The sequence below is a fragment of the Theropithecus gelada genome, chromosome 9 (assembly GCF_003255815.1).
Source record: "Theropithecus gelada isolate Dixy chromosome 9, Tgel_1.0, whole genome shotgun sequence".
NCBI classification, from domain to species: Eukaryota; Metazoa; Chordata; class Mammalia; order Primates; family Cercopithecidae; genus Theropithecus; species Theropithecus gelada.
Window position 1 is genome coordinate 34,896,659 of NC_037677.1, and position 26,872 is coordinate 34,923,530.

General features: G+C 42.7%; 1 protein-coding gene across 1 annotated transcript in view; it reads left to right on the plus strand.

Annotated features, from left to right (window-relative positions):
- Positions 1–2,018: 2,018 nt before the first annotated feature.
- FAM107B (family with sequence similarity 107 member B) overlaps positions 2,019–26,872 on the plus strand; it is a 260,743-nt gene continuing 235,889 nt past the window's right edge. Inside the window, exon 1 of the mRNA XM_025396283.1 lies at positions 2,019–2,667. Within this exon, the coding sequence (XP_025252068.1) occupies positions 2,254–2,667 (414 nt within the window). The 5' untranslated portion in view covers positions 2,019–2,253. The remainder of the gene's footprint in view (positions 2,668–26,872) is intronic.

Consider the following 26,872-nt stretch of genomic DNA (forward strand, 5'->3'; position numbering starts at 1 on the left):
TGATACCAAACACTCAACAAGCACGACCTGTTACTGAGTGTTATTCTAGGTCAGACTTAGCAACATACTAATCGAAAGTCTACTGTTCTCAGTGGGCTGGTGCTGGAACTCCGATGAGTTCATGCGTGCCTCTGAGCACACCCATTGCAGGAGGAGAGGTGGTCCTCAGAGCAGGGATGCAAGCCCAGGGCCTCCGCAGACCTAGGAGACAGACAAAGGAGCTCTGAGCTTTCTTACTCAGCGGTCTCCTGAATGTGGCCCCTCACAAGCAGCACTGTGAACTGCTGACTCTCAGTGCCAGAAGGGGTTTGGCACATAATTGAATGACTAAATGAATGAGTGAATGAAACCAGGTGTAAGAGTGGATTTTTCTTTTCTTAAATCCCTTCCTGTTAACTCCCAGCCTTCAAAAATGTCTTGTGCACCATCACAGCCCCGATTTACTATGTGTGTGCTTGGAGGGGCACAGCATGGCATGACCCTACCCTAGTGGACTGTAGCTACCAAGGCAAATGGGAGACGAAGTGCAGATCTGAGGGGTCCCCAGGAATACTTGTCGGGAGGACACTGGTAGAAGCCTGGACTCCCTGATTTCTTGTGGGTAGGGGATTTGGACTGCTTGCACTTGGGACACAATGAAAAAAGAATGAGCTTGCAACCCTGGGAAGCCTGGAACAGCTTGGATAGCATGGGGCCTGCCACATGGTAACCTCTAAATAAACGGCAGCTTTCTATATTCTATTTCTAACTTTCAGTAGAGACTAAAATAAAATGTGCATTTGATGCCATATCCACTCTTTGTTAAGCCATATCTGCCTTTTTAATTATAAATATGACTGTCCATTTAGAACAGTATTTCCAGTATGACTATTACATCTATAAGATGATTGTCAGATAGAATGAGACTCAGAGGCCAGATAGGAGAACAGGGATCTTGGGCATCAAACAAGGCCTTCTTAGTGGCATAAACTTGCCGTAGTCACCTGAAATTTCAAAGAATTCGTTTCTGCCTCTGTAAAATAGTGCCATAATATAACAACTACCACCTGTCTGGGCCAAATAGCACATCTTGACATTAAATTAAAAGAGAGAGCAAACAAAGTAATTAAGAGTGGGTAACATGCCCTGAAATCTTGACCCAAAAATCACTATTAATGGTAAAAGCATTACAGTATTACATTTCTATAACATTCCTAGCAGATGGGTGGCTAGGGAAAAATCTTGATTCTGAATTGTCTTAGAATATGTTTATAATTTATTATTTTTTCACCATTCACCTATTAACATGTCGAGAAATAGGAGATCTAAGTTCAAAAGGGAGTTACTTTCTGAAAGTAGGTGATATATACCACATAGGTAGAATACTTCACATGTACCTAATACCTCCACACATAATAACATAATACATAAGGATAACTGTTAATGTGGGGCTCTTTTTTTCTTTTTGCTGTTGTTGAAAATTAATCAAGAACTTAGCCTAACTAGTTAAAAAAAAAAATTAAATTACCAAAGACCCATGTATAGTTATCAGAAAAGGCAATATGGATCCTGAAACCAGGAAGCTTGTTTTGGGGGTGGGGAGAAGATTCCGGAAAGATCCCAAAAAGCCCAGAAAGATTCAGAAAACACATCACACCGCAGACATGGATCTCTCCAGGTGAAAGACTGAGTCTACCTCCTGTTTTAATAATGAAACAGCTGCCAGGGTCGTGGCCCTTCTAGGGGTCTTCATTTGTGATGGACAACTGGGTCGTTTTTGTTTTGTTTGGGGGAATAAATATTTGAAGGGGGGTAACCAAAGAAGGTTTTGCTGCTGTTATGATGTTATTGATACACAGGCTGACGCTATTATGGCAGATGCTATCAGGCTACATTATCTTTATGCCTCCTAGGTAACCTGAAGCAATTGTCTATTGACTTGGCAGTACCCTACCCTGAAGCGTCTGCCCTGCCTAGGAACTGTAACCCGAGCCACTCACATGCCTCCCCAGCAGCCTTCTTTAGCCACTGACAACATCACAGAAGGAAGAGCGCGAAATTGCCCAGGATGGACGATTTCAAAAGGGCCCCAGCTGCTAAGTGACTCTCAGGGAAGGTGGATTTACCATCTCAACTTCTATTTAGGGGCAAACCACTAGCAAGTTCTTCTCTTCGGGCAATTGGAAAGCGTTCCTATAAGGAAAGTGGAGGTGATGTGGACCCCTGGAAAATTTCCTGGCCCCGTTTGAACTTTGCAATGTTTCACTGCAAGTCATGTCCACGTGGAAAGCAAGACTCACCAAAAGACTGAAGCCTCCCTCTAGGAGCATGCATCCGTTTCCGTGCTCAGCTCTGCTCGCTTGTTTTGGGAATACGAGGGAGAGTGCTTCCTTCAATCAGTCCAGCGTGGCTGATACTCATTCCACCGTCCGTGTGCAGCCTGTGGCCAAACCAGGCAGACAGCCAAGTCACGCAAGCGCAGAAGAGGGAGCTCCAGAGAAAAGGCAAGATTCAAGCACCCGTGCAGAGAGCAATGGCAGTGCCAATCGGAATTCAAGTCACCGCACTGCGGTCCAGCCTGCGGAGACGCCTGAGGATGTGCCTGGGTCCCTGGATGATGGGGCGGACTGTGAAGCAGTGGTGTTTCAGGCTTCCATCCCCAGACCATCAATTATTGACACACCCAAGGTGAGTGAGTGTTCGCTGTGCGGTTATAGATGGGATGGAGCTGGAGGGGCGTTGGGATCATTTGGCGAACGCTTCAGCAAACAAACTCATTTAACCTTCTTGCTGAATAAGGCATTGCGGGTGTTTTCACTAGTGCGAAGAAGTGTGTTAAAGTCGTGTAAATTCTCAGAGTATTCTCAAAAGATGTGCATGAGGTGATGATAATAAGCACTGGAACCATGGCAATGACTGAAATTGACCTTGAATTGACGGGCTAGAGTGCCTTGGAGCCAACGATAGCTCCCTCAATAAAAGATTAGGAGTAAGGTAGTTTACAAAAGCATTCTTTTGCTTTTTCTGTTTCCCCCCAGCCGGTCTGTAAATTTATTTATATGAAAATCCACAGTCTAAAAAGTTTGGCTAGGGAATTCACAAAACTGCCTCTACTTAAAATAAATCACATGATAGCAAAGCAGTGTGGGAAAATTTGGAAATGATCATCAGTGTATGCCTAGTGGTACAGAAGGGAACCGACCTATAAAACTATTCATAATGTGGATGTTTTTGTGATAATCTTCTGAGAGTTGACGGCAGGAGGAGGAAGTTTTTTGAAAAAAGAAAAGGTGCCACTGCTCTTAAGAGTAATTTACTTATTTTCTTTCCATTTTTGGCATCAGTGAATTTTAATTGTTGAGTATTCTGATTAGATGGAGCTGCACAATTATTTCAAAGTTCCTGGTAATCCCAGTTTGGAGATGCAGTGCAGAAGAAAGGTTTTCTAAAGGGTGCACTCTAAACGGTTGAACACAGCCAACCAGCAAAGATAGGGTTAAAACATCATTTAAAAAATAGTTTCATTTGACACCCTGCAGGTTTATATGAAACGACTGAAGCTTGGGCCTGTCGTCTGCATCCTGAAACTGCACAGAGAGTTTTACCAAATCCTCTGTTACGGCAAAGACTACAATGTTTTTACTAGCACCACTAAACCAAAACCCAACAACCAGCCAACAAAAACCAAAATATTCAGTGTATAACCACAGCCAGATTAAGGTATTTTTGGTAGTGTTGTAGGTAGCTGATTAGAATTCAAGGCCAAGTTGATATTTGTTGGCTATTTATGGAACTAATGACGTACAGTTTTAATGAACTGGAAGACTTTCTGTTGAGCAGAGATTCCAGCAATGCAGATCCACTCTATATTACTGAAGACAGCAGCAAGAACGAAGGGTTACTTTGACTTTCTCTTTCTGTTTTATTCTCATATGGGACTCAAGGACTCAAGATAAGCATGTGAATTCAAATAGAACCAATAACACAAAATGGGGCCACATCCATATTTAGTGTCCACTTTGCAGGAGCAAAGCCACGGGTAGTCTACAGCCTAGGACAGATTACAGTTGGGAAGGCTGGAGCAGAGAGGACCTTGTAACAATCCAGACAGGAACAACAGGGGGATAAAGTGGGAGAGGCTCCATGAGGCAAGACACGCAGCAGTTGACTGTGGGGTCCAAACCAGGCAGGGAGGGGAGTGAGACCAGACAGGGAGTAGCATGCATGCAAACACTGAAATCAAGTGCCAGGAGGTGCAGGAAGAGGGTGTGCTGTGGGCAAATGGGCATCTATTCTAGTTCAAACACCAAGAGCTAACCCTGGTGACAGTGAGGTGCATATATATATATATATAATTTTTTTTTTTTTTTGAGACGGAGTCTTGCTCTGTCTCCCAGGCTGGAATGTAGTGACACGATCTTGGCACACTGAAGACTCCGCCACCCAGGTTCAAGTGATTTTTCTGCCTCAGCCTCCTGAGTAGCTGGGACTACAGGCGTGTGCCACCACGCCCAGCTAATTTTTCGTAGTTTTAGTAGAGACAGGATGTCACTGTGTTAGCTAGGATGGTCTCGATCTCCTGACTTTGTGATTTCCCCCCCCATCCCTGGCCTCCCAGAGTGTTGGGATTACAGGTGTGAGCCACCACACCCGGCTGGTGCATTTTACAGAGGAGGGCACTGATGCTTAGTGAGGGGAAGAAATTTGTCCAAGGCCACAAAGAGAGGACATGGCAGAGACAGGACCGGAACCCAGTTCTATTTGACTCCAAAGTCCATCCTCTGAATTGTAATGTGTTTCTACTACTAATTAAATGTGTAATGTTTGAGGATTTAAGATCACATATCATACATGATCTCACTTGATATGCAATCACATTTAAATATCATACATATGGCTGGGCATAGTGGCTCATGCCTATCACCCAGGGTTTTGGAAAACCAAGGCGGGAAGATCACTTGGGACCAGAAGTTTGAGACAAGCCTGGGCAACGTAACAAAGGTTTATCTCTACAAAAATAAATAAATTAATTCCATATATTTATATGTAGATATCGATATAATTATTATTTGTTTTTGATTTATTTTTATTTGTTGTTATTTTAGTTGATATAATCACAGTTGTATTTTTTTGGGGTACATGTGATATTTTGATACATGTATAAGTGTGTAATCAAATCAGGGTAACTGGGATATCTACCACCTCAAACACTTACCTTTTCCCTGGTTTGGGAACATTACAATTCCCGTCTTCTAGCTATTCTGAAATACACAATAAATTATTATTAACTATAATTTCTCCACTGTACTATCAAATACTCGAATTTATTTCTTCTAACTGTACTTTTGTATCCAATAACCAACTCCTTTTAATGATATTCAATAATTATTATTATTTGTTTTTATTCATTTGTTTTACCCTTTTCTACCATAGCTTCATGGTGTATAGCACCACAGAAGATGTCCATTTTGCATCCTGCTTGTGATAAAGCTTTGCTGTTCACAGTGTGGGGGATTGCTTTGAGATCTTCTGATTAAAGTGGCTTAGAACTGCCCAGATTTTTCATTACCAAGTGATTTTGCAATGGCATGTTTTCCCTTAGCAGATGATGAATGAGACGCTTTTATTACAATCTTGCCTGGCAGCAAAAATATTTCCCTTTTGGATGTTCTGATCCTCATTATTTAAGCTGCCTCGGTAGAGGCCACAAATAATCCTTTTTTTTTTTTTTTTTTTTCAGTTCAGCCTCAGACACAATAGGTAAGAAATGGGGACAGGCCCCTCTCTCTATCTTTAGTTACCTGATGTTCACACAGAAGGGTGGCTGGCTCATTTATGTTGGAAACAATGTCTGGTTCAAGAGAAAAAGCTTGAGGTAGTAAAGCTAAACAAACTCAGCAAATACGAAACATTTTTGTTTGGTGTAATGATCAGCACACGTGTCTGTATTGAAGAAATGCTATTGATTAGCCTTCAACCTTTTCGTATTCATCTCTTTTCTGTTCCAGACCTGAAACCAAAATGATAACAACCCTCAAATGGGAATGTGTCTTATAATTGCTAGTACTTTTTAATGATAGCTTTTCCCTTTTTTAGTAGTCTTGCAGTTGAAGTGTCCTATCATTGGTGGAATTGTAGACTCAATGAAATTCAGCAGTACTGCTGTTTATTTTATTTTGTTTTTATTTTTATTTTTTTGAGACAGAGTCTTGCTCTGTCACCCAGACTGGAGTGCAGTGGTGTGATCTTGGCTCACTGCAACCTCTGCCTCCCGGGTTTAAGCAATTCTCCTGCCTCAGCCTCCCAAGTAGCTGAGATTACAGGCGCCCACCACCACACCTGGCTAATTTTTGTATTTTTAGTAGAGATGGGGTCTCACTGTGTTGGCCAGCCTGATCTCGAACTCCTGATCTTGTGATCCACCCGCCTCGGCCTCCCAAAGTGCTGGGATTACAAATGTGAGCCACCACGCCTGGCCTGCTGTTTATTTTTTTAGCCAGTAGTTGTTGTGCTCTTCCTCAGTGTGAGGATAGCATTAGCCCTGGGGAAACACGGATGATTGTGACTCAATCTCTGAGGTTGCTGAGGTTCTAGTGGGAAATTCCGTAAGGTAAACAGGCAGAATCAATGCAGTGTGAGAGGCCTTACAGCTCAGCACCGGATGGAATACAAACACAGGAAGGGGCTCCATGCTCAGCCTTGGGAAGAAGACAGGGGAGATTGGAATATAGGGTCTTCGATCTTATTCTGTTCTAATTGTGAATCCAACTTGACACTGCACCCAGCCCAGTTGGATGGTGCTGTTTCACTCCTCTCTCTCCCAGTGATGTATGCAGTGTGAGAAAGGGAATGTTCACACACTAAGCAACTAAAAGTTTCAGAATAGTTTGGTAGTTTGAGAATGTCCTCCTACAGCAGTTGTAAGTTCTGTCTAGTTTGTACTTGAACTGGGAGTAGCCAGCCTCACATAGGAAGAGATAGTAATTGTAGTTTGGGAAATCATTTCCGGGGTTTTTAAAGAGTCAATTGCGGCCGGGCACAGTGGCTCACGCCTGTAATACCAACACTTTGGGAGGCTGGGGGGGGGGGGGTGAATCACAAGGTCAGGAGTTCAAGACCAGCCTGGGCAACATAGTGAAACTCCGTCTCTACTAAAAATACAAAAAATTAGCTGATTGTGGTGGCGGGCGCCTGTAATCCCAGCTACTCGGGAGACTGAGGCACAAGAATCACTTGAACCCGGGAGGCTGAGGTTGCAGTGAGCCAAGATTGCAGCACTACAATACAGCCTGGGTGACAGAATGAGACTCCATCTAAAAAGAAAGAAAGAAAGAAAGAAAAAAAAAAACCAACAACAACAAAAACGTTAATTGTATAAAAGTGAAGGGAAACAGGGCCCATCTTGGAATTGACAACTGCATTGATATTTGTAACAGGTTGGTTTAGCAACTGGGCAGAGAAGTGGTAACCAAGCCATCCTAGCACCCCAGCAGTGGCCTGAAGATTCATAGGCTCTGGTGGTTGCTGATTTCTGGGGTCTGAGCCTCAGCACTGCTGTCTCTAAACACAGCTTTGTCAGTCACCTTGCTCCAAGAGAATAGAGACTCCCTATGTCGCTGAATACAGCAGGGTCAATTTGATTTTATCTTCCTGTTTTAGTGACACATGGGACACAGGGGCTCAAGGCAAGCACTGTGTATTAGAATAGAACCCATAACACACAATGGGGACAACATCTGTAGTTACTCTTCACTTAGCAGGGGCAAATCCATGGGTAGGTGTAGGATGGATTAGAGTCAGGAAGGTTGAAGCATCAAGGCCATGGTAATAAACCTAATAGGGACAGCAGGAAGGTGAGGTGAGACATAGTTTACAAGAATCTGATGCATAAGTCAGAATGCTCATTTAGTTGTAAGCTTTGAGAACTAATGGGCAAGGTTGCGCTGACTGAGCCATGATTCTCCCCATTGGAAAATCACAAGTGAAGAGAAATGATAACCAAAAATTTGTTGGAAAGCATGGACTTAGAGGAAGGAGAGTGATTCATTTTATTGTGATAAAATACACATAATATAAATTTTACCATTGTAACTGTTTTAAAGTATATAATTCTGTGACATTAAGCATACTCACATTGTGGCGCAACCATCATTCTTTTGCATGTAGATATCCAAATTTCTCATCACCATTTGTTGAAAACACTGTCTTTTCCCCATTGAATGGTCTTGGCACCCGTGTTGAAATCATTTGACCATATATGTGAGGATTCATTTCTGAGCTTTCATTCTGTTACATTGGTCTATATGTCTGTGCCAGTACCACACTGTTTTGATTACTATAGTTTTGTAGTGAACTTTGAAATCTCAAAGTGTGAGACTTCCAATGTTGTTCTCCCATTTCAAGATTGTTTTGATCATTTGGGGTATCTTGAGATTCTATATAAATTTTAGGATGAATTTTTCTATTTCTGCAAAAAACATTATTGGGATTTTGATAGGGGTTGCATTACATATATAGGTATCTTTGAGCAGTATTGACATCTTACATTTTCTAATCCATGAACATGGGATATTTTTCCATTTATTATATTTATGTCTTCTTTGATTTCTTTCAGCAACATTTTGTAGTTTTCAATGTACACTTCTTTTGCCTCCTAGGTTAAGCTAATTCCTACATATTTTATTCTTTTTGATGCTATTGTAAATAAAATTGTTTGTTAATTTCCTTTTCAGAGTGTTCATTGTTAGTGTATAGAAATGCAACTGATTTTTGTGCAGGGGTCTTTATCTTACAATTTTGCTGAATTTATTTATTAGTTCTATACATTTTTTGTTTTCTACACATAAGATCATGTCATCAACAAACAGATAATTTTACTTCTTCTTTTCCAATTTGGATGCCTTTTATTTCTTTTTCTTGCTTAATTGCCCTGGTGGAAACTTACAATACTGCATTGAATGGAAGTGGCAAAGTAAGCATCCTTGTTTTGTTCCTGATTTCAGAGTAAAAGCTTTCATTCAGTCTTTCACCATTAAATACGAGGCTAATGGTGGGTTTTTCTTACATGAACTTTATTGTGTTGAGGTAGTTTCCTTCTATTCCTAACTTTTTGAGTATTTTTTTTTTATTATGAAAGGGTGTCGAATTTTGTTAATTTTTTTTGCATCAATTGAGATGATCATGTGTTTTCTTTCCTTCATTCTGTCAATGTGGAATGTTACATTGATTTTTCTATGTTGACCATCATTGTATTCCAGGAACAAATCCCACTTAGTCATGGTGTAATCTTTTTAATATGCTGCAGATTTCTGTTTGCTAGTAGTTTGTTGAGGATCTTTCTACTGATGCTCATCAGGGGCTGGGTGCGGTGGTTCATGCCTATAATCCCAGAACTTTGGGAGGCTGAGGTGGGTGGATCACATGAGGTCAGGAATTCGAGACCAGCCTGGCCGCATGGTGAAACCCTGTCTCTACTAAAAATACAAAAAAATCAGCTGGGTGTGGTAGAGGGGCTATAATCCCAGCTACTCAGGAGGCTGAGGCACGACAATCACTTGAACCCGGGAGGCAGAGGTTGCAGTGAGCTGAGATTGTGCCACTGTACTCCGGCCTGGGCAATAGAGGGAGTCTCTCTCTCTTTCTCTCTCTCTCTTTCTCTCTCTCTCTCTCTCTCTCTCTCTCTATATATATATATATATATATATATCTCAGGGATATTGTTCTGCAGTTTTCTTTTCTTGTAGTATCTTTGTCTAACTTTGCTATCAGGTTAGTGCTGGCTTTATAGAATGAATTAGGAAGTGTTCCCTCCTCTTCAGTTCTTTGGAGGAGTTTGAGAAAGATTCTTTAGATGTTTGGTAGAATTCACTGGTGAAACCACATGATCCAAGTCTTTCTGTTGTTGTTGTCGTACAGCGTTTGATTATGAATCCAATCTCCATACCAGTTATAGGTCTATTCAGATTTTCTATATCTTCCTGAATCAGCCTTGGTGAAGAGGGGCTACTTTGATAGCATCACTGAGCTATTGCAATTACAAGTACCACTCGTTGATCATCAAATGAGTACTAGCTCATTTGATTCTGCTAGTCCTCTTACAATATTAGTTCCTGATAATCCCACTCACTCTTCTGCTCAAAACCCTCCAAAGGCTCCCTATTTCCCTCAGAGTAAAAATCAAATCCCTACAGTGGCCCCAAATCCAATACAAAGTACCACTCTGAACTCACCTTCTATTGTTCTACCTGATAGGGAAACTGAAACTCAGTGAGGCTACTAAGCATCTAATCCATTTCCACTTTAATGATGACCCTCCAAGCAGCATGAGAAATTCAGATCAACAGGCCAGACACAACTTCTGTGGACTGTGCAGAACTCATGCGGCAAATAACTAAATAACCTTTCCTTTGCTCTCCTTGTCTAGGCTCCACGCCCATCCTTCCTCTTTTCTTGGCACAGTCTTTTCTAACACCTAGGATCATTTCATTAATTCAGTTTCAGTTCCTTGGTTAGAAGCAGATTCAAACCATGTTCCCCTGAAGCCATATTAATTGAAATTGGGTGTTTGAGAGACTCCTCGGATATCTATTAACAGAAAAGCTCTTGGAATTCTTGTTCACTTCTATATGTAACTAATATTCAATATATTGATTTTTATTTCAACGTCTTGAAGTTGTCTGGAAGCCAAGACTTGGGGGTACCATCTGTAGATGTCAGTGCTGCTTGGAAGCCTATTATAAACTCATGGGTAATCACCCATCACCCCTCATCACACCTGCACTCTTCATCCCCCTTATCTCATAGCATTACTGGGAACAGCTTTGCTGGGCTATATTTCCATTTTCTGGTACAAACCATTTTTCCTGCATTTCTTTAGAATGAAACCTTCCCTACCTTTCCCTATGGGCCTGAACAGAAAATGAGAGAATTTTAGCCTATGCACCAAAACAAATGCCTTATTAGTGAAGGTCTCTGTTAAACATATTATTTGACATCAACATTTAAAAATATATGGTAAATAATAGATTATTGCAATCAAACATTAATTTTCTAGTTCCTTTTTAATCTCCTGAGCAAAATTACTAACTGTCCCTCCCTTCTCAAACACGAAAGATATTTGAATGACCTAGTGAGAATCCCATTCCATTCCATTTAAGCCCTGATCATTTCTTATGCCAGGTTTCTACTTTCAAAAGATGTTAAACACAGTGGCATGATCGTGCATGATATACCCAGTCAGGAATTTTCCAATCTGGATATTCAGTTGCATCCCAACCAGAAGGGAGAGAGGCAGCTTCTTGGCTTCTCTTAGAATGCAATAAATGAATAGCTCTCATAAACTATGAAAATGTACGTGGTGCAGATTTGGCTATTGGCAACTCTCCATAAAAGACTGCAGAGAGCGGCAAGAATGCAAAATTTTCAGACAATTCAGAGATGAAAGGCATCGACTTATATTCCAAGCTAAGACGTAAAAGATAAGTGAATAATTTAACCAGATTTTAAAGCACCATTTTCAAGTGAGGTTACTATTGCATTTACAATTTGGTTAGAAATAGGGCATATTCTGTAAGTAGGAATTGATATGTTGGGGGAGAGAGAGTCAAAGGGAAGAGGCCGACCCGCATCTTTGAGCAGCACTTATTTCCAGCTCGTCAGAGAAAAATCTACCAATCTGCCCATGACCTGGTTGTTCCTTTGCCCTCAATTTTCACAGGTAGAAAATGCAAGTTCAGGGTTGACATTGTTCATCAGCAATGGCCTAGGGTGCCTACCCAAAGAATCACTGCGGAGATTTCGATTTATTGGCAAGACCCATTTTTCTAAAATACCTACGTGTGTATAGCTGAAATTTCCAGTCTCTTGATGAAATAACTTGCAGTTGTGCATCAGTTAAAAAATAGTAATTTCACGATTCCACTCACTGGGTATGTTGGAAACTTTAAAATGTCTTACAGTCCAGGAACCCCAGGGGCTGGTTGAATGGATGGGCCATATCAATTATGGGAAATTAGAGATTTCTTTTTCCAGCCACAGACATGGTTAACCTGATCTGAACTGCCTTTAGTTTTCCACTTGCAGTTCCTCCTTTCCAAAGAAAATATGGTTCATCAAGTTAACACTTTTTCCAGTATGAGGTTGACATTTGGTTTTGTAATTCTGCACCAGGGGAGGTCAGAGGTTGGAAATTTTAGGCAGTTAGAAGAAGGGGAATCCTCCACAAAGGACATCAAAATGAGGTGTTTATGATCTTGTTCTGAAAAGCTGGTTTGTGTGTGTTTCGTGTTCAGTTAAATGGAAAATGACAACTGAGGCAACTGTTGGAACCTAAGCACATAGGCAAGATCTGATTGCCCATCGTAAAGGAGAAACTTCCCGCCAAACGAGTTACCTGCACAGTCCTGTAACTTAAAACAAGAAATCTCAACAAAAAAGGTAGTAAGATGTGCCTCACATAACTTATTAATTATAATTAGTGCAGGGCTATTTGCAAATGGGAAGCTGACTTTTAAAACTGAAGGAATTTTTGATATAAAACAATGCACGATCGTGTAAAAGTGCAAACTGTTTATATGAACACCTAGAGTTAATTCAAAATTACCCCTTTTGTAAAACCACTCTTACCCATCTGCTTTCTGGTATACCAACTCCAGGTGGGAAGAAAGGCAGCAGTAGAGATGGGAAGTTGCCGGCCACCAGGAATTCCTGACCACGCTCCTGACTGTGAATAGTGGTACAAGAAAATCATAGACACAGAGGCCGAATAAAGGGTGGAACTCTGTCTAAGGAGGCTCTTGAATGGGGCAGCAATGTGTATACTCCTCTCTATCTGGAAATTTTTCCTTTTTGACCCAGCTGGACGTTTCAGGAGGGGACAGACTTGAGACAGTAATGGAACGAGGAGACCAGTGGCTTAGATCCTGGTACTTGCGGAGGTGATGGATCTCCCAGATGGCTCTCATCCCCAGGTCTTTTCTGAGGGTTCCAGAAGTGCTGTCTTGAGGAAAGATAGCCCTTTTGACTGAGTTTCTGCCGGAACTCTTCTAACCCGGCTGTGTAAGGCTTGCATCTCTATAGGGAGAAGTGACTTGGTGCAGTGATGTTGCAAATGGGCCTGAGGTATTTTCACCATTCAAAACCATGAAGCAAATATTGGTAGCCTCTAACAACTAGAGGCACCTGGGGCCTACGTGTCTGCCCTCTTGTAGCTTGCTCCCTGGTGATACATTGCAATAGAGAATGTCTCACAGGAATTCTGCCACAAATACAAACATCTGCTGGCACAAAAGAATCCTATTTCCTGATCCTGTATACTGAAGAAAGTCACCAGATTCTGTCCTTTCATTATTTATTTATTTATTTATTTTGGTACGGAGTCTTGCTCTGTCACCCAGGCTGGAGTGCAGTGGTACCATCTCGGCTCACTGCAACCTCTGCCTTCCGGGTTCCAGCTATTCTCCTGCCTCAGCCTCCCGAGTAGCTGGGATTACGGGTGCCTGCCACCACACCCAGCTAAGTTTTGTATTATTAGTAGAGATGGCGTTTCGCCACATTGGCCAGGCTGGTCTTGAACTCCTGATCTCAGGGGATCCACCTCCCTCGGCCTCCCAAAGTGCTGGGATTATAGGCGTGAGCCACCAAGTCTGGCCTCTGTCCTTTTAAATAGTAGCTCGTTGCATGAATAAATTAACATATAGGAATACAACAATATTCGAATGGCGAAGCCTTCAAGGCTTCTAATCAAATGGGGGTAAAGGACCAAATGAGGTTCAAGATCCACGATGCTTCTGTAGAGGACTTGGACATTTGAATGTGTCACGTTCTTTTTTTCTTTCTTTTTCTTTCTTTCTTTCTTTTTTTTTTTTTGTGTGACAGAGTTTTGCTCTGTCTCCCAGGCTGGAGTGCAAGTGGCACGATCTTGGCCCACTGCAACCTCTGCCTCCCATGTTCAAGCGATTCTCCTGCCTCAGCCTCTTGAGTAGCTGGGATTACAGGTGTGTGCCACCATGCCTGGCTAATTTTTGTACTTTTTAGTAGAGACAGGGTTTCACCATGTTGGCAAGGCTGGTCTCTAACTCCCAGCCTCAGGTGATCTGCCTGCCTCAACCTCTTATACTTCATTTTGCAAAGGCAAAGATGCTGGTCAGTCATGTCTCTTGAATACCGTTCTTCTCACAAGTGAAAAAATGGTGTCCCAAGTCTCTTATGCTAATTCACAAACCCTCCGGTTCAGATTCCGCCAGCCTCCTGTGAAACTCTTGCTGTAGCCCCCCTCTGGGTGCAGGTTCCCGATTAGGGTTCTTTAATCACTAACTAACCATCTGGGAGTGTAGACGCCAAAACTGACTTTGCTTTCGAGCAGAAAAATAAGGAAGAAGGTGCGTGAATTTGGCTTTTGGTCATCATTGGGTGAGGAGGGGATGCCCAATGCTGCTGTCACCATCCTGTGAGCATGAGAGCAGGAGCCTGCAAAGAAAAACAAACAATCTAGGGATGAAGTAGCATGAGCTGAGATTGTGCCACTGCACTCCAGCCTGGGAGACAGAGTGAAACTCCGTCACAAAAAAAAAAAAAAAAAAAAAAAAATCTAGGGGAATACAAGAAAGAACCTGGGTCTTCGATGACGCCATGGAACCACTCCAGGCCCAACTGCCTGTCCTTAGGGTAGAGATACTCAGAGTGTTTACCCTACAGTATTTTAAAATAGTCCAAAACTGTTACAAGTTTGTGTTTTCCAAGGATAGACCTAACTACCCCTGGGAAGTCTCTAGGTGGCCTCACAGCTATCTCAAACTCAATGTGTTCAAAAATGAGCCATCTGCCGGGTGTGATGGCCGATGCCTGTAATCTCAGCACATTGGGAAGCTGAGGTGGGCGGATCACTTGAGGCCAGAAGTTCAAGACCAGCCTGGCCAACATGGTGAAACCCCTCTCTATTAAAAATACAAAAATTAGCCAGGTGTGGTGTAGCACATCTGTGCTCCCAGCTACTTGGGAGAAAGGTGGGAGAATCGCTTAAATCTGGGAGGCGGAGGTTGCAGTGAGCTGAGATCACACCACTGCACTCCAGCCTGGGTGACAGAGCGAGACTCTGTCGCAAAAAGAAAAAAAAGTAAAAAGAGCTATCTCCCTTCCTAAATTTCCTCCTTGTATCACTTAGCATGCTTTTAGTGGCAAAACCCAGAAAATCTTACTCAAACTAAATACTATGCAGATGTATTATCTCACTTATAAAAAGCCCCAATGTAGAGAAAAAGTGCATATAACTGTATGAGTACTTTTAACAATAAACCACAGAAATGAGATAAATATTAACTGCCATTTTAACATTTATTATCTTATATTGTGCATGCTGATTTGTCTGGCTTCTTGCCTAACACCAAGCGACTCAAAGGCAAAACCAATGTTTGATTCTTCATAGCATCTTCAGCACATATTAGGCCCCCATCAAAGTTTGTTGCCCTAAGAAATGAATGAAGACTTTAACACTTTAAAGTTAGACTTCACACTAATTACTGAGTAAGCACAAAAGAAATAACCTGATAAAGATTTTATTTGCAATTATGTGTTCCTGATTAAATTAAATTACTTTTTTTCTCATGAAACACCCCTCTAACTATATGTCTTTTTTTTTTCTTTTTTTTTCTTTTTTGAGATGGAGTCTCTCTCTGTCGCCCAGGCTGGAGTGCAGTGACACTGTCTCGGCTCACTGAAACCTTCGCCTCCAGGGTTCAAGCGATTCTCCTGCCTCAGCCTCCCAAGTGGCTGGAATTTACAGGCGTGTGCCACCATGCCCAGCTAATTTCCGTAGTTTTAGTAGAGACAGGGTTTCACCCTGTTGACCAGGCTGCCCTCGAACTCCTGACCTCAAGTGATCTGCCCATCTGGAACTATAATATATGTCTTTGGCTTTGCTCTCCAATTTAGAAAGTAACCCATTAAGTGCAAGATTACATCCTTCATACTTCAATCAGATAAACTGAAAACATCTTTTAGATATTGAGTTCTCTGCATATCAGAAAAAACCTCAACCAAAAGCATCGTAAAGCTAGAATCGTGAAAAAACATCAATCTCTTCTTGGTAATATGCTTAATATAGTTAGATGTCTCATTAATGTGACCAATATTATTTATATGCTTCTCCATGTGCTATTAATGTCACAGAGAATAATAAGGTCAATGCATCTCTGTTTTCTTCTGTTCTTGATTCAGTGGTATCATTATTTATGTTATTAATATTCTATATTTTCTCCTGTAATGCTTAAAGTTCTGTATAAGCAATTGCTCTTTCTAATATAGTACTACAGTCATAAAAGTGATTATCCTTATTTTGCAAACAGGAAAACTGGCACATCTAAAGGTTAGTTCTCTGCTGTGCAAGAAATTTCAGTGAGGGACCAGGAAATGGGTGAAGAGGACAGTCGAAAGGAAACCCTCTAGCAGAGTTCACTTGAAAATAAAATTTTCTGAGTACTTTGTTTCAAATCTGAATAATACACAGTTCCTTCTTCAAGGGAAAAAAATTATCTTGGACCCTATTCTCCCACATGGCCTTAAATTGTTTCTGTCAATTTCTAGAATAATGAATGGATTGCAAAAGTATTAGCAATGCTAAACAAAGGTGAAATAATAAGAAAGATGAAGGCTCGGCTAGGCATGGTGGCTCACACCTGTAATCCCAGCACTTAGGGAGGCCGAGGCAGGTGGATCACCTGAGGTTAGGAGTTTGAGACCAGCCCGGCCAACATGGTGAAACCCTGGCTCTGCTAAAAATACAAAAGTTAGCCAGGCATGCTGGTGGGCACCTGTAGTCCCAGACACTCAGGAGGCTGAGACACAAGAATCACTTGTATCCGGGAGGTGGAGGTTGCAGTGAACCGAGATCGCACTACTGCACTGCAGCCTGGGCAACAGAGGTGAGACTCCATCTAAAAAGAAAAAAAAGAAGGCTCTATACCATAAACCTCTCCTCGATTTTGATTTTATTGGTTTATCCTTTAATTTATTCAACAAACATTCATTAGACATTCATTAAATGCCCTCTAGGTGCCAGGCATTGTTCTAGGTGCTAATCTTAATAGATAAAAAGACAAAATGACACAGCCCCCGTCCTCAAATTCTTCATAGTCTAGTGGGAGAGTCAGACACAGAAACAAATATATAGCAGTGTCATTTAATAAGTGCGTCAACTGAGATAAGCACCAGACCAGAAATTGGTGTTGGGGATGGTGTCAGGAAAGAATAGCAGAGAAGGGGCCAGAATAGTGGCTGTATGAGCAGACAGTGTTGAAACGTAAATGCTTAAAGAACAAAGATTTAAAAAAAAAAAAAAATCAGTCTGCTGGCACTGTTTGTTCTATATTCTTTCACCTACCTGGGAATGCATGTCAGCAGCCCAGACCTTTGCTGCTTTTTTTTTTTTTGAGACTGAGATTCACTCTTGTTGCCCAGGCTGGAGTGCAATGGCACAATCTCGGCTCACCACAACGTCTGCCTCCCGGGTTCAAATGATTTTCCTGCTTCAGCCTCCCAAGTAGCTGGGTTTACAGGCATGCCCACCATGCCTGGCTAATTTTGTATTTTTAGTAGAGATGGGGTTTCTCCCTGTTGGTCAGGCTGGGCTCGAACTCCCGACCTTAGGTGATCTGCCTGCCTTGGCCACCCAAAGTGCTGGGATTACAGGCATGAGCTACAGCACCCAGCTTTTTTTTTTTTTTTTTTTTTTTTGAGAGAGGGTCTTGCTCTGTTGCCCAGGCTGGAGTACAGTGGTGATCCTAGCTCACTTTAGCCTGCAACTGCTGACCTCAAGTGATCCTCTTGCCCCAGCCTCCCAAAGTCCTGGGATTGCAGGTGTGCCAGCACTCATGGCCTCAGACCTTTAACTTCAGATGAACATTTCACACTCCTGGATTTCTTGGGGTCCGGCCTATTGGTGTTCACTCCAGACGGGGAGGCAAGCTGAGCATCTAGGGCCGCCTGTGCCATGCTCTCCTCCCACCCTGTGCAGAGGCTCTCAGGCCCTGCTCTGCTCTTGGATGCTCAGAATCACTTGGGGGAGTTTTTAAAAAGGTTACTAATACTAATGCAAACACCCCAGAACTTGGTAGTTAATTGTTCAGAGATGGAACTATGGCACCCATATTTTTAAAAAGCTCCCTCTAGTGATTCTAACATGCATCCAGAATTGGGAACCACCGAGCTACCTCATGGAGACTGAGGATTTGTGAAAGCCGGGCTCTGAGAACTGGCTGGCAGTATTTCTGTGAAATAGGCAATGAAAAATCCTAGTCAGCATCATGCAACGGCTTCCATTATCCTCACAATTTTCTAAGTTCCTTAAGGAAAACGGTTCCCACTACCAGGTGTGAAGGATTCCTGGCCATTCCTTTGTCAAATCAGGGGCAGAGCAAAGTAGGAAGGGAAAAGGAAGTTTCCATGACGTATTCAGCATTTTTAAATGACTCGTTCACAATCTGTAAGTCATGCCTTGTCAAATCTCCTTTGAAACTTAAAACAAAAATTGCTCTGCTTATGAGCACTGCACGTAGACTTATTTCCCCTCCTATCTTGCAAAGAGAATCAGTGGCATCCTTCAAATATTTGTCTCCAAAGCATAATTATATACTTGGTGAGTAACTGGAGATCTTTCAAAACTTACCTTCAAGCTCTGTGACTTGTCCCTCCAAGAAAAAACAAAACAAAACGAAAAAACAAAAACAATTTAAAAAAACCCAGATGGTTTTGTGAAGAAAATAAAGAAGAAAAATGTTAGAGGGTTCTATCCTTCCTTCTCTAGAACGGATTCCCACCAAGTGATATCCACGGGAGATCTTGGTTTTCCTTTACCTTGGACATTATGAGAAAAAGACTCTGCCAGCTTTAAGAAATCCTCAAAGGTAACATCTTTTCTTTAGCTGCTACACATTTCCTGCTTGGGCTTCACCATGTGACATTGCAGCCTTGAGGTCTCATTCACACCTCTCCAGCTCCCTGCGGAAGTCATCAGGCAGTGGTTTCTTGCATTGCACAGGCTGCCCTCTCAATCTCTCAACTTTCTGCAGAGAAATTTTGGATTCGCTCCATGTGGCTCACTGAATAGTTTATTAGCCAGGGTTCTTTCAAGAAACAGAACTGAGAGAGAAAGAGAGAGAAAGAACAGAGAACAGAGAGAGAGCGAGAGAGAGAGAGATAAATTTTAAGGAGTTGATACATGCAATTATAGGGGCCGGCAAGTCCAACATTCACAGGACAGGTTAGCAGCCTGGAAACTGGGGCAGGATTGGACACTGCAATCTTTCTTTTTTTTTTCAGTCAGCAAAAATATTTATTGTGACTCTATTATTTGCTAAGAAACATTGACTATATTAGGTACATAGGATGCATTAAACAAAATTCCCAACCCTAGAGGAACTTGTATGGTTTTTGTTTCGTTGGTTTTAAAAAATGTTTTATTATTTATTTATTTTAACTTTTAAGTTTAGGGTTACAAGAGCAGGTTTGATGTTACGTAGGTAAACTTGTGTCATGGGGGTTTGTTGTAGAGATTATTTTGTCACCTAGGTATTAAGCCTAGTACCCATTAACTATTTTTCCTGATCCTCTCCCTTCTCCACCCTCCAAAAAGCCCCAGTGTGTGTTGTTCACCTCTGTGTGTCTATGTGTTCTCATCATTTAGCTCCCACTTATAAGTGAGAACATGCAATATTTGGTTTTCTGTTCTTGTGTTAGTTTGTTAAGAATAATGGCCTCCAGCTCCATCCATGTCCCTGCATATGACATGTTCTCGTTTCCTTTTATGGCTGCATAGTAATCCATGGTGCATATATACCACATTTTCTTTATCTAGTCTATCATTGATGGGCATTTATGTTGATTTCATGTCTTTGCTATTGTGAGCAGTGTTGCAATAAACATACGCATGCGTGTCTTTATGGTAGAACGATTTGTATTCCTTTGGGTGTATACCTAGTAATGGGATTGCTGAGTTAAATGGTATTTTTGTCATTAGGTCTTTGAAGAATCACCACACTGTCTTCCACAATGGCTGAACTAATCTACACGCCCACCATCAGTGGAGAAGTGTGCCCTTTTCTCCACAACCTCACCAGATGCTACAGTCTTGAGGCAGAATCCTTTTGTGTTGGGAAACCCCAGTCTTTCCTCTTAAACCCATTGATTGATTGGACGAGGCCCACCCAAATGATCAAGGTTTTATTTAAAGTCAACTGATTGTAGATGTTAACCATATCTACAAAATACTTTCACAGCTACTCCTGGATTCGTGTTTGATTAAATACCTAGGTACTGTGTCCTAGCCAAATTGACACCCAAGACTAACTATGACGAAGAGTTTGATGAAGATAATTAATTTATTAATATTTTCATCAATTTCTAGAATAATGAATGGGCCACAAAAATATTCACAATATCAAACAAAGTGAGAAGATTATATGAAGGCACTATACCATAAAGCTCCCCCTGATTTTGATTTTATTGATCCATTCTTTAATTTGTTCAATAAACATTTATTAAGAGCTTCCTATGTGCTAGGGCCTGCTCTAGGTGCCAATCATAATAGACAAAAAGAAAAAAAAGAGGCCGAGCGCAGTGGCTCACACCTGTAATTCCAGCACTTTGGGAGGCCGAGATGGGCGGATCACGAGGTCAGTAGATGGAGACCATCCTGGCTAACACGGTCAAACTCCGACTCTACTAAAAAATACAAAAAACTAGCCAGGCGAGGTGGCGGGTGCCTGTAGTCCCAGCTGAGGCAGGAGAATGGCGAAAACCCGGGAGGCAGAGCTTGCAGTGAGCTGAGATCCGGCCACTGCACTCCAGCCTGGGCGACAGAGCGAGACTCCGTCTCAAAAAAAAAAAAAAAAAAAAAGAAAAGAAAAGAAAAAAAAGAGCCCCTGCCCTTACATTTTTCACAGTCTAGTGGAACAGTCAGACACATAAACAAATATACAGTAGTGTATATTTACTGGGTTTTGGAGTCAGAAAAACCTGAGCTTTAGTCCCCCACCAACGTGCTAAATGGGTATTCATCTCATCTCTTAAACTTTCAGAGTGAAATTTACTCTTTTGAAAATTTGGGGATGGGGTGCAGATAAGAAGTTTCTAAGGCAATGATGTCTCATTTGTCTCTAAAATTTGGAGCCTGTCAAGATAATTTAGTATCCTGAATACTTTCCTCATTATCTTAAAGATATAAACACCTTGTGATTATGGATTTTTGTGCTGAGTTTCGTTTCAGTGAGTGAAAAGGTGTTCTCTGGAGAAGGATGGGTGAAAAAGGAATTGATGGTGGGATTTCTAGAGAGAATAATTACAAGGGAATTGACTGGCAAGATTAAATTGAGGATGATGGTGTGGCATGGTGGCTACACAGCCTTTGTTTGGGAGATCTTACTTTCTTTTCTTTCTTTTTTTTCCTTTTTCTTTTTCTTTTCTTTTTTTTTTTTGAGACAGAGTCTCACGCAACCTCTGCCTCCAGTTCTCCCACCTCAGCCTCCTGAGTAGCTGGGATTACAGGTACCCGCCATCATGCCCAGCTAATTTTTGTATTTTTGTAGAGACGGGGTTTCACCATGTTGGTCAGGTTGGTCTTGAACTCCTGACCTCAGGTCGGGGATCTTACTTTCGATTCTATGGCGGGTAGTTCTACTCTCCTGAACTCAACCCTGGTCTGCTACCTAATGGGACTTGTTCATGCTCAAAATAGATTTCTCCAGGTCCACTGAATTATTTTAAGTTTCATTTAGACCATGGTTGGTGTTAACTACTCCATGGAGGTGTCAAGTCATGAAACCAATATGTTTGCGACTTGGCTTAAATGGTTGGTTTTTAAGTTTCTATTCATCTAATATATGCTTTTCTCTGGCAGTGAAAATATTGTCAGATAAATTAAACTGCCATTATAGTAGCTCTTGACTCAATTTCTGGCCCTGGTAAGCAGCGATGACCTCAGTTATGTAGTTAGGAATCAAATCGAAGCTTAGTGTTAAGAACCATTTTTCTTTTTCCCCAGGTCTGTATTTCATCCTTGACTCAGTAATTTTAAAAGGAAAGAAGTTTGTGAATGTAGTGGATGTAGTGGATTGCACTAAGGATGCAGGATGTCATGGATTGCAATAAGAAAAATAAAATTGTCCATATGGTTGCAGAAACATAACGGACCTCCTGTACCTATAAAGGTACATTTGTATCTTACTGGCAGAAATCACAGCTTAAACGACTAAGAAAAGTATACCTTTTGTTACTGAAAAGGCCCGAGTCAGGGCAGCCATCACAGTGGCTTGATACAGTGGCTCAAAGATGGCACGGAAGATGGGCCACCACGAGGGGAGAAGCTGACTTCCCTCGTGGTGGCCATGTGGCTGCCAGTAGTTCTTAGGGTTTTGGATCATCACATCCTCGTTCAGCTGGAGGAGAGAGATTAGCAGGGAGAGGACACATTTCTTTTCCAACCATAGAAAAACGTGTGGACTTTCTTCTACTGTCCTCGTGTGTAAGGAATAAGACCACTCTGCTTGGATTAGTCAAGTCAGATCTCACCTCTGGACCTGGAGTGATGAAATCTTTCCCATCGCACATGCCATTCAGCAGGACGGGGCACTGTGGACTCAGAAGAGGCTCAATGACCCCTGCAGATGCATTTCACAAATTAATTGGATTCATTTTCCCTTTAAGAATTTTCACTGGTGGCTCACACTTGTAATCCCAGCATTTCGGAAGGCCGAGGCGGGTGGATCACCTGAGGTCAGGAGTTTGAGACCAGTCTGGCCAACATGGCAAAACCCTGTCTCTACCACAAATACAAAAATTAGCCGGGCATGGTGGCACATGCCTGTAATCACAGCTACTAGGGAGGCTGAGGGGGGAGAATCTCCCGAATGCAGGAGGCGGGAGTGGCAGTGAGCTGAGATGGTGCCACTGCACTCCAGCCTGGGTGACAGCAAGACTTTGTCTCAAAAAAAAGAAAAAAAAAAAAATTTCATCTGTGATAGAAAAAATTCGTTAGTTGGATTCAAGATGATTTTTTTTAACCATTGTATGTGCTATTTTTTATATGGGTGGGGGAAAGATGTTGAAATTTGGGGAAACAGATCATAAAATACCTTCTCTGGTTACTGAAATGGAAATATTTTCTTCTCTTCTTTGAGAAACAGTAACATTTATCATTCTCATGGAAGAACAGATGTGAAGTAAAACATTGAAGTAAACAAACGTCAGTCGTGGAAACATTTACCCTTTTATTTCATTCCTTTCCCCTCATTTTCTTCCCACCCATCTACACACAACAAACATAATGGATCCGAGGAAAACTGAAAAAGATGAGCTCAATTTCACTTTGGAGTTAACTAAGCATCAAATAACTACAATGGTGCTGTCTGGTAAAATTTAGAAGTTCTTCCTGTGTATTGTGAATTTCACCTGAGCATCAGCAAGTTTGAGGAAGACCTGCCCATGAAGAAGGTGTCGGGATAGGGAGGGAGAACTTGGTTTTTAATCTAATCTTCATGGCTTTGATGTAACGGGGTTTTATGCTCCCATCCATCACTCCTTGTCGCCATTGCTATCCTGGTTAGGAACCAGTGGCAGACCTTGGGTTGCTGGGGAAAGGGTGGTCATAAAAACTTTCTATGTGTGTGTTGATACGTATGTATGTTTCTGAGTGTATACCTTTGTGTGCAGGTGTGAACATGTGTGTGTGCTATGCCTGCATTTGTGTGTGTATTGTGTTTGTGCCTATGTGTGTCTACACACTGACATCTATGATTACTCTTTTTACCATCTTTTTGATAATGCCATAAATAACTTTTGAGATAGAAACTTTACAGGGCCAGCTTTGTACTTTGGGAGCACTGATACTTTATTAAAATTACACTTAGTGGATAAAAATTACCCAGTCTTGGCATTTCTCTTATACAATGTGTTATTTGAATAGCTGAGCTTTTCTGAGTCATTTGTTTTTTTTTTTTTGAGACAGGGTCTTGCTCTGTTGCCCAGGCTGGAGTACAGTGGCATGATCACAGCTCACTGCAGCCTCAACCTCCTTGGCTAAGGCAGCCCACTGGCCTCAGCCTCCAAAGTAGCTGGGACCACAGGCATGTGCCACCACACATTGCTAATTTTTATATTTTTTGTAGAGATGGGGTCTCGCCACATTGCCCAGGCTGGTCTTGAACTCCTGTGGCTCAAGCAAACCACCTGGCTCCATCTCCCAAAGTGCTGGGATTACAGTTGTGAACCACCACACCCGGCCAGCTTTTATGAGTGATGCATTCATCTTATAGTCGCCAACAGATTCTCACCCACACAGAGGTCCCTCATACATGATGCGATTAAACTTCACAGCATGGTTTACTTACACCAGAATTGATAGTTTGCGTCCTATACTGAAACTCTTCTTATTCACAACTAGGGTTTATTAGAACCTATATGTCTTTGTAGGAAGCAAAACTCTCTTCTGAATGTTTTTCCAGTAGAATGAGAGAGGGAAACCTTTCAGTGTACGGGATTGAGAACCTGCAAAGCTGGATCCCTTCCAGGCACTCTGTCCTTCTTCCCTGGGAGGGAGGCTCAGAAATGATCACCCACGAAGAGGTGAGAGAGGAGCAAAAGGGGAGAAGCCCTGAAGTCAGGGAGATTGGTTTAGTCCCTTTTTCCAGGCATCACTTTCCAGGCTGAGCACAAACAGGAAGGATTGCCTGTGTCTCTGGCCAGAGCCCATGGCTCAGGCTCCCTGCGGGGGTCTGCTGCCTCAGCAGATGGGATATGGAGAAACCAACAGGCTGGGGGTGACAGCAGTCTGATATGGAAAAAAAAATCCTCCCTGGCCCAGTAAATATCACAATAGGGAAACCAGGGGGTATTTCAAAAACATTGGAAACCCAGAGCAAGGGAGGTGCCGTGGATTAAACCTCTTTTCTGATTCCCTTCATTCGTTTTGCAACCTTCTTGTCTTCCCAGCCATTTGGGAAACTCACGGGTCTTGTTCCCAGCCCTTTACTTCCTTTGGAGGTGGAAGCGGAAGCCCAGGCCTGGGCTTCATCTAGGTGCATTACAACCTTCTTTCAGCAGCCTAGTACTTCCTCATGCTCTTGGCCCTGCAGCTCTCAGGGCTGTAGACCAGGCAGGCGGAGCTCAGAGTCAACTCTAGAATCAGCTGTGCAGGGGTGATAGATCTCTCCAGGAATCCCAGGACTCCTCACACTTTCTTTCAAATGATTTCCATATAAGGAGGCCGGGAGTAGTGGCTCACGCCTGTAATTTCCATCACTTTGGGAAGCCAAGTTGAAGAATTGCTTGAGCCCAGAAGTTAAAGGTTGTAATGAGCTCTGATCACACCACTGCACTCTAGTCTGGGTGACAGAGCTGGACCCTGTCTCTAAGAAAAAAAAAAATTCCATATAAGTTCACTCCATTCAACCTGTCTTCCCTGGGAGCTCTGCCCAGTGTTTCTCAGCCCAGGTTTTCAGACTCCCCTTGTTAGTGGTGGTTTCCCAGCTGGACTGTTCAGCTCACAAAAGCAAGCACAGACCGTGCTGTATGGTCCGAGCACACTTAGCTCCTGGCAAGACAAGGGCTGTATATCCGAAATTGTACAAATATCAAACATATTCCCAAAATGCCCTCTCGTTTTAATAACAAAGAGAGTTGCATTGGAAACCCATGTGTGAGGATCTGTACTGGCGCATCCTCCTTGGGGAGGCTGGGGTGGGGTCTTTGTGTCTGGATTCCGCCTCTCCCCTGGGACCCTAATGAGGAAGGGAAGCAGCAGATGTGCAGAGCCCGTCTGCCCAGCTGGGGCCCATGCTCTTCCTCCTCATTATCTAGCGGGCGTCAACAGCACATGGGGCCAGGCCCCTCCCAGATGTGCCACCATGGAAACCATGCCTTGGGCAGGTCTGCCCCTGATGTTTGCAGAACTGAAGCAAGAGTGAAAAAGCCCGAGGCCAAGCTCCCCCATCGTGCCCCCCTGATTCCTCATGGCACCCTGAGGGGTGTCCAGCATCTACTCATGCACCCCACAGCCTGCAGATTCCCACTCTGTCCCATCCCTCTCCAAAAAGCCACCCTTGGCACCCCCTTCCCCTCTAGAAGCATGCACCCTTGCCGTGAGATCCACCAGGAGCCTGAGGCCCACCTGAGGAGGAAGGCCCCACATGGAGTGGTTTGGTCAGGACATTCCTGGGCCCCAAGTATCTGGAGCACGGTTTAGAAGAGGCACAGGTGCAGGGTGGGTGTGTCTGCTGGCCCTGAGGACTCTGAGTGGGGTTCTCTCTAACTAAGCGCTGTGGGAGAAGTCCCTGGTTGCCTGGGTCTAAGGGCTAGATTGCAGGTCCTACAGCTCTGTGATGTCCCCTGTGCAATATCAATAAAAGTAGTATGCTGGGTTTGTACTTTTCATAGATCTGAATGTTTTTCATTTCTTTACTTTTTAATAGAGACAAATCTTGCTCTGTCACTCAGGCTGGAGTGCAGTGGTGCAATTACAGCTCACTGCAGCCTTAAACTCCTGGGCTCAAGGAACCAGGAGTGAGCTATAATTGTGCCACTGCGCTCCAGTGGTGCCATTAGAGCACCAGGTTGACTCCATTCCCCCGACTACAAGACTGTAGGCTTTCAAAGGCCAGGTTGACTCCATCCTCCCGACTCAGCCTCCTGCAGACTGCAGATGCGAGCCACATCACCCAGATATTTTCTTTTTCTTTGAGTCTTGCTTTGTCACTCAAGCTAGAGTATAGTGGGGCGATCTCAGCTCACTGCAACGTCTGTCTCCTGGGTTCAAGTGATTCTCCTGCCTCAGCCTCCTGCGTAGCTGGGATTACAGTCACCTGCCACCACGCCCAACTAATATTTGAATTTTTAGTAGAGACAGGGTTTT